The 14,105-nt window shown below is 41.1% G+C and overlaps 2 protein-coding genes across 5 annotated transcripts in view; both read left to right on the forward strand.

The window, feature by feature from the left end:
* Positions 1-4,945, forward strand: part of LOC109463965 — a 28,632-nt gene extending 23,687 nt beyond the window's left edge. The window contains exons 16-21 of one of the 4 annotated variants that reach the window (XM_019760882.1): positions 52-244; positions 1,160-1,346; positions 1,680-1,757; positions 2,121-2,485; positions 3,099-3,277; positions 4,122-4,945. In XM_019760882.1, coding sequence (XP_019616441.1) covers positions 52-244; positions 1,160-1,346; positions 1,680-1,757; positions 2,121-2,485; positions 3,099-3,277; positions 4,122-4,184 — 1,065 coding nt within the window. In that variant the 3' untranslated portion in view covers positions 4,185-4,945. The remainder of the gene's footprint in view (positions 1-51; positions 245-1,159; positions 1,347-1,679; positions 1,758-2,120; positions 2,486-3,098; positions 3,278-4,121) is intronic. The other 3 variants (XM_019760883.1, XM_019760884.1, XM_019760886.1) reach the window with 3 other exon arrangements.
* A 2,068-nt stretch (positions 4,946-7,013) lies between these two features.
* LOC109463662 lies at positions 7,014-13,308 on the forward strand. The gene is made up of 7 exons (XM_019760516.1): positions 7,014-7,047; positions 7,597-7,854; positions 8,977-9,100; positions 9,959-10,067; positions 11,419-11,568; positions 12,051-12,317; positions 12,638-13,308. Exons 1-7 carry the CDS (start codon positions 7,014-7,016, stop codon positions 12,863-12,865), a joined length of 1,170 nt encoding a protein of 389 aa, XP_019616075.1. The 3' UTR covers positions 12,866-13,308.
* The last annotated feature ends 797 nt before the right edge of the window (positions 13,309-14,105 follow it).

A 14,105-nucleotide genomic window follows, 5' to 3' on the forward strand; every position in this document is an offset into this window, starting at 1 on the left:
TGTGAGAGTAAGTGATGAAGATTCTGAAGTTTTCTTTTGACCCTCTTATAGGCTCTGAGGGCCACAAGTCGCCTGGCTACAAACCCACTCCACCGCTACGAAGAAGGGCTGACGGACTTCTTCCTGGTAGGAGTGAAGAAAGCAGAGAATTCGGCAACTCCCGAGATTCTTGAACCCCCAGAACATCACAAGAAAATTCTTGATGCTACTTTTAAAGGTAGCAGTGATGATGTTGACTCCACAGGTATACTGCAGGCATTATGACTTTGTGTGTTTTTCTTTTCCTAAGTTTTTCACCGTAGATTTAGCCTTGGTGTAGTCACATGTAGTACCATAGTAGGTAATAGTAGATAGAGGTTGTGGTAGAAGTACACAATGTACATGTAGTAGTCTTGCACTGTAGGTATATTATGTAGTACATTGTACATTAATTTTGTAGTCATGCAGTAGCAGAAGTAGTCATGCAGTAGTCCTAGTAGTCTCTGTAGATTTAGCCTTGGTGTAGTCACATGTAGTAGTAGGTAATAGTAGATACAGGTTGTGGTAGAAGTAGTGGTCTTGCACTGTAGATATATTATGTAGTACCATCCATGGTAGTACATTGTAGTCATGCAATATCTGTATCTGTATAGTTGGTATAACCGCCCTTCGGCGTAACACAACAGTAGCACTAGTAGTCATGGGTGCTAGGTCACAGAATTGTTGATGCATTCTTTCCAGTCAAACTATTTCTCTATCCATCCCGGTCATAGATATATGATTTGAAAAAAAGAGAATGTATGGCAATTTTGATGGCACAAAAATGTAGTGGTAGTAGTAAGTAGTATTGCACAAGCATCCAATGTATTACATGCAGCACAATGTATGTTCACATCTGTATTGACCATTGCAGGGGGAACTTTTTAGTTAACTAAATGCAAGAATCCTAGACAACCAATCAATGTGCATAATAAGTCATGTATGTTGTACACTTCAAAGACATTGTACATGTTACAGAATCCCTTATGTAAGGAGTCTAGCAAATCTACACCACCACAATTGTTTAATTCTGGGCTAAACAAGTCAACTGAGAAAGTGTCAATAAACTAGCTACATGTAGCATACAAATGTAATACTACATGAATCTCGTATAATATATCTGCCATATTTGTGTTTCCAGTAGGTTTTTCCTTCTGGAGACCTGAGAGCAGTGTTGCCGACCACACCGTCATACACTTCATGGACTTCGGCATCCAGGATTTCCTGAAGGGGGGTGACGGGTTCTCCCCCCCGAAGGACGAAGCCGAGGAGCTGGTGTCCCCCCCAGAGCCGGGGGTGATCACTCTGAATGCCCCCCCTCCCAGGAGGTTTGTTTGTTTATTGGCATATAATCAAAGTAATAAAATGATTCATATATTGAAAGTTCATCTGTGTTGGAGTTGTACAGTTGAAAATTTGGGTGAGTACAATTTTTTGTGTTGGCAATTACAGTTCAATCTTGTTCAAAATGAACATATATCAACATAACGTCTTGTAAAGTATTTTTTTTCCATTGTAAAAGTGACTGCGAGAATATAAGTTGTACCTAACTTGAGTTTGCAGCCACTTTGTCCGTGTCCTTTCATCTGTATTTATCACTGTGTTTCTGAAAAAAAAAGTACTTAATGATATTAATAACATATCATAATGATTATCATTAGGTGGTCTAGCGATGAGATGGAGGGGGTGATGGAGCAATGTCCGGAGGACGACAGACCACCGTCGGGGGACCTCAGAAGGTAGTGATTGGTTTATTCATAAAGCAAAGAACATACCAGTATTGGCTTTATTGCAGTAAAAACTGAATTACGTCAAAATTTACAATCAACTTATTCTGAATCATTAAAACCAACACACTATTATTCCTCAGTGACTGTCATAGAAAGGTAGAAACACGTACATGTACCTCCAAATTTCCATGTCCACTGTACATCTTGATCACAGAGTGATCTAGTCTCACGAGAACACAATGTGCAGTGTTTCTACCTTTCAAAAACAGTCACTGTGATTGTGGAATATTCTACTAACTGCTAATTTTATGTGATTGATGAAGCTCTTCAACCAACACAATTAGAAACAGCATTTTTGTGCCGAATCATTAGGTCGCCGTCCCCGCAGCCAAAGAGGAAACAGACCAGCAGCAGGGGGAACAAGGAGGGCAAGAGGAGTCCCCGCACCACCCTCTCCCCGTCCAACCACGTGGACTACGATGACGGGGAAGACGGAAGCGAGATCAGCCTGTACCAGCGCGACGTCAGGAGAAAGAGCTGTGACCTGGTCAAGGTGGACAAGAGCATCCCGGAGAGGTCGGAGTCTCACGACCAGGGCTACGAGCGCAACGTAGAGTCCAGGCTGGGCGACAACCTGGCGGACTTCGACCGGCTGAGTGACGATCACGATCAGGACGACAGGGAAACGTTAGACCAGCTGGAGTGGGAACTCGCCTCGCAGACAGGACGCATCACAGGTAGGAAAATGTTCCCGAAAATAGCTTCATCAGGTTGGTAAAATATAGGATACGAGTCTTAAAGTTTTCTTTTACACAACCAAACTGTTTACCTTGCTGGCGTTTCGGTGTCTGTCAGACACCTTCCTCAGAGCTTCTGACTGAGGTTTTGCTTCTCGCCGCTATATGTACTAGCCAATGTAGGTGGCACTTTTGTGTGTTTGGTTGTGTAAAGGAAAACTCTTGTATCCTAGGTATGGGAATGGTTTGCTGAGCTGCAATAATGTCTCTCTCTTCCATTGACTTTGTTCTGCATATGCAGTCCTGGGAACGTCCTGTAGCTGCATTCAGTGTCTGTTCTGCAATAATATACAACACTAGAAAATTGTGTCATTCTTATGTGCTAAATTGTAATGCAATGCCATTAACACTCAAAAAAATCTGATGTATATTTGTTGCAATTTTGCTGAAAGAGTCTTTTTTTCAAGAGTATTTAGGTCTTGGAATTTTTTTAATTGGTCATGATGTTTACTGATAAAATTTCCTAGCCTTACAAAACTCAGAAGTGAAGGCTCAAAACTGATCTTAGACACATAATTCCATTTCATTACCATTTGCCCTTGTTTACTCCCAGCTGACGGTCAGATCTCCAGAATGAGCATGGTGACTCCGGACGGGGCGGAGCTGGACACAGACACGGAGCTGGGCATCGTCCATGACGACGGGCGCGGCACCGGGCTCAGCTCATCCTACGACGACGTGGACCTCGGCCATCGCCTTAGTGAAGAGGACCTCATGGCAGACTTTGAAGAGGTTTGTTGTGTAAATTCATTTTTCCTCATCTTACATTCAAAACCCTTGTCACACATTTATTTTGTTGGTTTTCAGAATATATGTGTGAATTTATTTATTTTTATTTTTTATTTATTTATTACACTTAACCACATACATAATATACATGGAGGGCATGGTGGAACAGGTGCACCTAAGTGCACCTTTTCAAGGCCACCATGCCCACAAATAAATAGACAATGTGCATAAAAAAATACAAAATACAAAACAGTGATACTATAATATATATACAAATTTACATGATGTTAAAAGCAATGATAACTGGACTTAACGGGGCCTCGTAGCGCGACAGGAGGTGCAGCCACACGACAGCACCCAAGAGCACGGAATGTCCACACTGAAATGTTGGTTGAACCTGTTGCGCATGAACTTGTCTTAAAGCTGCCGCGTCAGTTGGACTCGAAGCGTTAGCTCCCAACGCCCTGCTCTCGACGTCCAGTTTGTTCCAGATTGTTATGAATGTGAACTGGAGAGTTACAGTGACAAGCTGTGGTGATGATGACGAGAATACTAAGTTCTGGAATGATGCTGAACTCAAGAGCAAAACAGAGTCTGTGGGCCAAGTATCGCCCTTGGGGTACTCAGTTTTCGGAGGGAAAAATTGTAAGAGCTATCTTGTCCCTTGCACAAAATTTCCTTTTGTATTGCCCTAAAAACATTCACACATACAAGCATACTTGTATCTTGTGTTCTTCTCTGATGATTCTCATGTACATGTACGTTACAATGTATTCTGCCTAGGTGTATTGGCAAGGAATGGTTGAAACAGTGATGTACATGTAAAGTTGTTTTTTTGTGTCCGCAGGTGGAACGACAACTTCAGAGGGAAGAACATGAAGACCAAGAAGACGTGAAGGCTCTGCACTGACCTACGACCTACCTGCCATCCACAGCACATCCTCACTGCACTGCCACATCCTCAATTCTCATACTCTATATTTTCTCTAGTCATTTTACAAAATTGATGCCTAAAAGTATCAGTGGTTTGTTTCCCAGGCTTTTCTTATGATGTAGTGTTAGCAATGCTTCACAGGTTGGAGAGTTGTGTAATCCAATTTTCAAGTTCATACAAAGATAGAAAATGGAATTTTTTTACTTCTCAGATTTGGTTAGCAACGATGGGTACCCATTGATGAAATACAGTCACCTGACTACAAGACAAAACCCACATTATTTTGTGTGTTGGAAATATGTAAGATCTGGATTTGGTGTGGTGGAATGCCATAGATTTGCACAGAAACAAAAACTGGAAAAGTTACAGGGTTGCCACTTTAAATCTTCTCAAAAAAACGTCCCAGCAATATTTGTTGCTTACCACATTCCGCATCATGCAATACAGGCCTTGTACCACTGAAACATTCGTGTAAATAGCTTTTTCATGCTGTGTTATAAGAGTTTAAGGTATTGAATTCTTCACAAAGTCTTCTATAATTGTAGTGCCAGACACCTGTTAAAAGGGGAGAATTGTCCATTGTGGACATTTTACTATTGTTGTCACTCCAAAAGCACCTAATTTGAGTCAAATAACGACCTTGTTAGGAATAAGTTGTGAAATGATGTAGTATTGATGCTGCTGTTTATTGATTTGTTGTATCTCAAATTTTCAAATGCTGTTGTGAATTCTTAGTATCAATATATATTGTGATCATAAACTTACAAACAGGCTGTCTCTATTTGTGAGTGAGAGCGATTGAGTGAGTGAGTGAGAGTGAGAGAGTGAGTGAGAGTGAGTGAGTGAGTGAGTGAGAGTGAGTGAGAGTGAGAGAGTGTGTGAGTGAGTGTGAGTGAGTGTGAGTGAGTGAGTGAGTGAGTGAGTGAGTGAGTGAGAGAGTGTGTGAGTGTGAGTGAGTGAGTGAGTGAGTGAGTGAGTGAGTGACTCACTGAGGGTGAAGCCTAAGTGGACCAATAGGAGAAGCTACTCAGGACCATTTCTTACCCCATATAGCCCAGAATACTGTAGTTTTGATCCACTCACAACAGGAAGGACCCCCACGTTACCCCCACTCTTTTCCATAAGTGTAGTGGGTTCATGGACAGTCCAATAGCATACAAACCATCATGCATTCGCAAAATCTTGATAGTACTCTGAAATGAAAATCATACACACCAACTCATTTTCAAGCAACGTGCGAAAAACACGTGCCTGGTCCTATGTGTGCATGAAGTATGTTTCAATGTGACAGACGGTTTCACAGCGCCGTCTAGCAACATTACTCAGTACTGCAACGTCCAACGTTTATGACGATCGTAGGCTTATTAGGTACAGAATACGACAGACATACATGTAAATGTAAGCGGCGATTGCAGGAGATTTAGGCTCAACCTATCTAAATCCATACACTGTATGGAATTAGAGTACATATTGCCTAGGGGACCAAATATGAAAATATGTGTGGCCTTCAGAACCAGCTTTGTCAGTGTATCTATATCTGGGTCTTAAGGTCCCAGTAAGGACACATACATGTAGCAATAATCTCCAAGCAGATCAATACAGCAATGTCCACTGATCTGCTTATTGTTATGCCCAATGACCCATGAAGAAATGCCCCGTATAATCTCATTGGCCCCGTATTACTAAGTAGATACCATGACTCATCAAAGACAACCTATTCAAACAAAGCATCGTTATACAGTGATTTAAAACACTGCCATTTTTGCCCGAAGGCACCTTTAAGAGTTTAATCATGTATAAACATATATCCATGTAGTGATACAATGTATGATTCATATCTAGAAAATATACATTCTCTACCGAGTCAGGTCAGCTGAAAGCATATTGCCGGATATACGTTCTTAATAAAAGTACATTTTTCTCCTAAGCTGACCTTAAGGAATCCTTGCGCGGGGCACCCCAGGCGATCACGCGGCCAAACAAACATTTATCAGATCGTCTCTCGCGCCTAGCCTCCTCTGCAGGCCTCCGGGCGGGTGGGAGTTTTGACTCTGCCTTTTGTAGAATTTTTAACTCGTTCTTTTGCCGGCCATTTTCGAATTCAACCAGCCGCCCAGAGAAGGTTTGTATTCTTGTATACGTAGAGGGTACAAACCTTCTCTGGACGGCCGGTTGTAGGATGGCCGGCAAAAGAACGCGTTAAAAATTCTACAAAACGCATCAAAACTTCGCCCGCCCAGAGGCCTGCACAGGAGGCTATTTCCCGCCGCTGGGCAGACCTTGGCGAACCCCCGTACCATGACGTACAAGCCACCGACACAAGGAAACGTCACAATCCTCACGCCATTTTACAACCCATAAAATCAACCATCGTGAAAGAGTTGAAACCACGAAAACGACAGGATTTTTCCGCATCTCTCTCGGTTCTCAACTCTGAAATGTGCGTTGTTAAGTTCTGAACAGGCGACGGCAACTTTACGGAGAATGTTACCACGGGAAAAGTGGTATGGCGGCTTTCGGCTAACCATGACAAGTCAAGCGTTATACAGGTGAAAATCTGCCGAGAGTGATCAAGACCTTCATGGCTTAAAAACAACCACATCTGGGGGAAGAACGCTTTTCTGTGGACGGTTCGTGACTGGTGGGATGGTCGAGGTGATGATTGTGTTGATTCTTGTTTTGTCTGTGGCTGTAGATACTTCAGTTTACGGCCAGACAATTGTTCGTAATGGCACCACAAGTACTGCACCCACTCCACTTTGGACGTCGTCCCAAACACAGGGAGGCATCGCTGGTAAGACCACAATGCCACCTTATAACAACAGAACTACCATCACTCGTACAGCCTCTAGTGACAGAAATACCGCTGTTAAGACTAGAACTACTCGTGATTTTGTGGGCCTCATACAGTCTACAGTGAGATCCAATCGCCGATTGATATCAACTGGCATGTCTACAAAAATTCAGACGAACAGACCCATGAGTTTATCCTCCAAGGAACCTCGTACAACACCAAGAAGACAAAAGTCTACCGATTTTAGTCGAACATCGACGAAGGTCCCAACTACTGTAAGGTTAACACGTTCAACAATTTCTTTCGGGCGAACGACCACGAAACACTCAACCACGAATGTATTAAATTCGGCGGCAACTTTGTCAGAATCCTCCACACCCCAACCCTACTCTACGACAACACGACGTACCATTCGACGACAGTCGACCGACTTCAATGGCCAAACGACCACAAAATTGTTAGAATCAATGAAAACTTCGACAGAGTCCTCGACACCATTAAAAACTACCCGCCGGCGGTACACGAACGACCTTAACAGAAGGACGACGAAAATCTCGACGACGAATTTCGTAAACCTGATTTCTTCTTTTAAAGTGTCCTCTACGCCTCTTGAACCAACGTCAACAACAACCGACTTTAACCGAACAAGGACGACTGAAGTTCTCGGGAAGAGCACGTCTCCGGCCCCGCCTACGACCCCGCTCGACCCGACCCGAATGATCCCGACCCGGTGGGTCTGGAACTTTGTAAACAGACACATCTACCCCAACCCACGGACTGAACCCAGACGGTGTCGTAGGGCGAGCTCGTCTTGGGTCTGCGATCCTAGTGGACTGTTCACTACTGAACAAGGTAAATCTACAAGGCTTTAATAATTCGAATTCCTCATGAAACTTGACAAACCATGTATCATTAGCTCAATATGTTCGTACATCTTTAACTGCGTCAAGACACGAGAAGAAGTTGAACCTGTAAATAGTAGATCACATTAGTATGTATAGTATGTAAGTGTCATTACTGTATTCTTTTTCCCTGTTCATTCATGACCTGTACTTAGCTTGTTAGAGCACAAACGTATAATAAAGGTATTTCATTCAATGATAAAATGTTGAACTTTATTCGAACATAGCCAGTACAGAGAGATAACAAATTTTCAACGACCACTGTCACCTTTATCCTGAATGTGATGAAGGCGACAGTGGTATCGGTGGTTGAAATTTGATCTCTCTGTAACCGTTGTGTTGGCCTGGAATTATGTTTAACATTTTACTATGATCACTACCAACACAGATGAACGTTCATAATAATAGTAGCTTTTAAGTTGTCCTTGTAGAGATGTGGGTGACCTTAAAGAAGTGGTGTGGCATTTTCGTGCAAGAAAGGGGGTAATTTTATTAAGTACCAACTTAGAATTGAAAGTGGTGAAAGTGTTACGCTGCAGCTGTTACAGTTAAAATTGTTCTGAAAGAATTCCCTCTTAGGAGTGACAGAAATTATCCTGTTTGCCTGTTATCTAACATAGCCTCAGGCAGGTTAGCGACTTGTAATTATAGTTGTTGACTCGGCGGCCATAATTACACCACTTGAAGACTGGGAAATGGGCAAGATATTATCGTTATTTGTCATTTTGCAAATATTACTGTTCGCCATTTGGTCATGATAACTACAAGTCATGCACGTTTATTGCATGAGATATGTGTCATTATAAGTATCTGTGTCTGTGTGTGCGTGTGTATGTGTGTGTGTGTGTGTGTGCGTATGTGCGTGTGTGTGTGTGTGTGTGCGTGTGTGTGTGTGTGTGTGTATGTGTGTGTGCGTTTGTGTTTGTGCGAGTGTGTCTATTTTGCATTTGTGGTGGTGTTTTTGTGCCATCGTATGTGTATCTTTCTGTGTTGTATGTACTTCTTTTTTTGTGTACTTGTATTTGCTGTTCTCGGCTTTTAAATATGTATTCATTCCTGTCATATTTCATAGTTGACGAACTAAACGACATCTTGACGTCGATTTCGGTGGAGAGCAAATGTCCTTGTTCGAATCACTGTCATCACCGTAAATACGGGTTTGTGGTGACACTGGCCATTCTCTACCGATACGACCCGTGAGTACATCTTTCACTTTGTTTGTTTGTTTGTTTGTTAGTTTGAGCCTTTGTTTATTCATACTCAAAACAGCATGTTCGGGGCTTTTCATTGAGCCCACAAGAGAGGATGTCAGGGCCAGACAAAATAACAAATCTGTAGATATATACATGATTGTACATAAAATATACATGCACTAAACGATCCTTCTTACATATATTTCTATCTGGATGTACTGGTAATATTATACGTGATGAATATGCTCATTTAAACATTAGAAGTTTTAAGTAAGGGCCCAAGTGAAAATGGGTTTCTAAAAAGAACAAAGACTTACAAAAGAGTCACTTGAATCGCACTATTAGATAAATCTAAAACAGGTTTGTTGAAGGTCAATGAATTTGCACGTGCACAATGAAAGAATTCCTTCCAGTAGGTGGGTTCAGTATGATACTCCAGTCAATCCACTTTAGATTCGTGTTGATATGTGACTGTTGCTATGTTTTAACACTCACAAAGTCTTCCAATAATCATTTAAAGCTAGGCTTCAGTCACAAGTACAGTAACTGGTCTACAACGTCAACGATGGCTCGGGGAAATTCTCAGAGCAGTTGTGAAGATGTACACAAAGAAAACGTTGTTGTCGATCATTATCGACGGTTGGTTCTATCATAGCTTACGACGTCGAATGTGACCGTGCCCTCACCAGTTATTCTTGCACATTTGACAAAGCTAGCGAAGTTAGCCTTCTTTTCTAGTCCAAAATGTCAGTTATAATGATTTCCTGACAAAAAAATGAACATGCCTGGGGCACGTAACATGCGCAGGGCACGTTCTGTACGTGACTTGGAAACACATTTATAACTTTGTATCGTCTGCAGCCACCCGAACGAGACCGCCCCGATGACGCGCCACATGCGGCTGAGCGAAATTCGTGCCGGGACGTGTGGAGAGGACACGGTCGTCAGCTTCGACTTCAGCAGGAAACTGGTAAATTTTGCTCAGTTCCTTCTTCTTCTTCTCCAAACAAATAAAGCCAATGACCCGTTAACCAGACGTCTGTCACCATGGTAACTAGTGTTGGGCCGGTTACATCATGTTACAATTTTATAGTAGGAGGGATTTAGACTCCTGTCACCATATATATATATGAATGTGTTTGAGTAAGAATTAACAGAACAGACCATATGCGAAGGTAAACATTATGCATTTGCTTTGCAAATGTTACCTTTCTAGTTTCTAGTATTCTTTATTCGTGCATAAATGATAAAAACCAAAACAAAGCAGATTACACAAGAAGAGTGTGCTGGGGGAAAGGCAGAGACCAATTTGGTCTATCCGAGGCCTTCCTCACACCTAAAAGAAGACACACAAGAAACCAAGTGACTAATAAATTGAAATAACAATACATAGCTTAATCAACATTTGAATCAAGAAACAAAATAATAACAATTGACACCAGTTAAGTACATAATTGATACCGTAAATAACTGATACCATAATCCAAAGAAATAATTGTCTAACAGAAGAACTGAACGGACTTGAAAACTCACCTATGGCATGTTAGAATTCATTGCGAAAAATTCATAACTGCAATTAACCAAAAAGCAGCCTTGTATATAGAGTACACTGCTTTGTGTTGTCAACATTGCAGCTAAATTCATTGACCTTGGAACGACCTATGACATTTGCAGACAAAAAGTTACATTATAAGTCTGCAAATGTCACTTTCCGGGATACAAAGAGATATCTCATTGTCTCCATGCGTGTAGTTAACAACATAATATGAAATGACAAGAATATTCATGACGTCAAAGATAAACTTTTCACCCACAAATGCGTAAACGTCCTACAACACACCCCGCGGGCGTTTTTTTTTTCAGGTCATTTCCCATTTGATTTTGTACTCATGCTGAAGTTACGTTGGATAACCAAACAAAAGCCAACAAGGTAGAAAGTCTATAAACCATGTAACACTGACAAAGATCCTAATAACACAAAGAATTAAAACCCAAAGGAAAGCCAACGAAATAAAAAGCCCAACAGGACGTTTGAATAACCTAAAAATCTAAAATTGCCCAAACCTTTAAAATTGTTTTGAGTGTATTGATCTTTGTCAATCATGTGAACATCTTAAAATGTGTCAGTTATCTTAAATTAAGGCATTTTTAGATGTAACAAGTTATTAGTGAGTGTACCTTGTTCGTGACGTTTATGTACAAACCCCATAAATCTGTGGTCTGCGAACTCCAGGAGTTTTCATTCTCAATAAACATTAACAACACGATATTAAAAATATCGTGTCAGTTTACACAATATTATTTCTTCTGGTCGACCTCAGCTGAACATCTCCACGGGGTTGGTGGCGTTCCAGACTCTGACAGACCAACTCGCCAAGACCCTCATGGAACCCTTCATGGAAGACATCACAAGTCCGGACGCGGAGAGTAACTTCAGCGGGATAAAAGAATTCCTTTTGGTAGCCAAAACGGTATGTTCATTTCAGTTTTAAACTTGTCTTATCTTTATTTGTTTGGAATAAAAATTCTGGGACGGCTTGATTTACTTTTCTTTGTCAGAACATTATTTTTTACATCTTTCTTCATTAGTGAATTTTGTTTTGTGAATAATGTAGTTTTGATGGTGAATACTAGTAGCATAACTCTACGGATATTCAAATCAAACTCTGGTTCTTGATAAATCCCGTAATTTATCCAGTAGTAGAGTTTGATTTGTCTTTTAATATATTGTCTTATTATATGGATATCTAACGTTACCTTCATCAACGTACATGATAAATCTATGAGTAGATTGATACGATATTTAGTAGTTGGGACTTGAGCTATGGTCAAAATGGCTCAATGCAGTGCCACCTTTTCTTTTGGCACAACAGCCGAAAGTCCGTGTTGGGTGGCGAGTTATTTGCTTTACATCCTAGTACATTTCTGTAATGTTTTGTCGTGTTTTTCCCAGGTTTTTACCGGTACCTACAACCCTCCAGAGATGACTGACTTAGAGAGACTGTTCATCGCTATCGGAGGGAGTGCGGGGCTCATGGTGGTCTGTTCTCTTTTCTTCTGCCTCATTCTGGGCACCAGGGCCTTTTGGGGTCGCAAGAAAAGAAACCCATCCTCGGACGACTCTGACGATGACGAAGAAGACAAATATTATGACCCCAAAGTCGAGGGGACCCTCATCCCTTTCTACCACTTTGTTCCAGAAGGAACAGTAGGAAATAGGGTAAAGATCCAGTTATTTTCTTTATCATAGAAAGTATATTGTATTTGGTTGGCTGAGCTGTGGGTTTGCGTATGTTGTGTCCAGACAGAGTAGGTTGACAGCACATGGGTTGGGGAAGATTGACAGGCAGAATGACAGCAGATCAGGTACAGGAAACGGGATGAGCTCGAAGATCACAGAATCTTGTCTTTTCCATATCTATTCAATGGAGTTTATTGCAAATTCCTGCCCGGAGGCTAATTGCAAATAACAAAGATAAAAGAACATTGAAACAGGGTACAAAATAACTTCAATAATCTTGTTATTTTTTCGAATTCCAGAAAAGAATGGGGATAATAGAAATGAACAACAAGATAAAGACGGCCAAGAAGAACCGGAATATCTCGACTCAGGAGGACGACCCTGAGGTGTACGATGACTATGACCGCTTCGCGAGAGTCGGGCGGGCGGCCCGCATGTGGCGGATGCGCGCACGCGCCGCGAAGAAACCCCCACCCAAACCCCCGCCACCGGCCAAGGGCAACTTCCGACGGAGTCTGACTACGTGATGACAAGGAATCAGAGATTTCAGACTTAGCTTCTGGAAAGTTTTTTGGGATTTCCGTGATGATGTAATGTCATCGGGTACTACACCACTTCACACGGCCTGTCATGTTCCTGTCTTGTGGACTGATGCAACATCTGGAATCCAAACATACAAACCGCTAAATCACCGCTGCCCAAACCAATACATCCTACAGACTTGCCATAATCATGATTCATTTACCCTACATCTGCTTGGGTGCAGAAAGCATTACTGACCTCAAACATATAGGCTCAAGATAACCTGTTGTTGATCACTAGTTGTTCTAATGTTACATATACATTTGTAAAACGACGTTGATTTTGTTATTTGTAGATGTTGACAATACTTAGCTAAATTCATGAAGTTAATTATAGTATACTAAGACTTTATGGAATTGATGATCCTTGTTAATGAATTTGATAATATATACAGAGTTTTCTAGGGCTTAGTATAAAACCTCTGTCGTGTTAAGTTTGTAATGTCAAAAAAAATCTGGAGATTAATTGTTAAAGAGAGAAAAAAGATAATAGTCCGAAATGGACGTAAATAATAGATACATTCTTCATGTTAAATTTAACCTTTCTGATCAATGTTAATAAATCACAATCTCCAAGCAGATGCTGGGAGCATGCTGGTCTTCTCATACACATGCATGCAAACATGTACATGTAGGAAAGGCCTGTCCGCCAAAATACAAACTTACATCTGCTTAGAGATACATTTGTACAGTCAGTGTCTAACTGGCATTGTTTTTTCTGTATGTCAATGACTTGTGTTACTGTTATTAATCATCATTATTCATACACCATTACCTCACAGCCTAAGAGTGCAAATAGGACCTTACAGTCAATTTCAAGTAACTATCAATGTAGCTGTAAACCAGTTTCGTTTGAACGAACAACTCATAACGTAGAATTTTCTCCAATATGCTTGATCCTGAGCTTGTAATATGCTGAAAGAATGTTAGTACTGATTATGAAAGAAGGTGAGGCCACAGTGTGCCTGAGGGCACGGTTCTCAAATATCAAACTAGAACAGACCAGTTCCTTCATTGGGTCTTGGTGGTGACCTCATGATTGGTGATACCAGTCTATAGCATCTCCAGAAACTGCCTGAAAATTGATAATTTTTCAAAATTGAATTGAAACCAATTGAAGATAATTTTCTATACTAGTTTGTTTTGTTTGTTTGAGCCTTTATTTCAACTCGATCTGTAACTATGT

The sequence above is a fragment of the Branchiostoma belcheri genome, unplaced genomic scaffold (genome assembly GCF_001625305.1).
Source record: "Branchiostoma belcheri isolate BF01 breed outbred unplaced genomic scaffold, Haploidv18h27 scaffold13, whole genome shotgun sequence".
In the NCBI taxonomy this organism is placed as follows: Eukaryota; Metazoa; Chordata; class Leptocardii; order Amphioxiformes; family Branchiostomatidae; genus Branchiostoma; species Branchiostoma belcheri.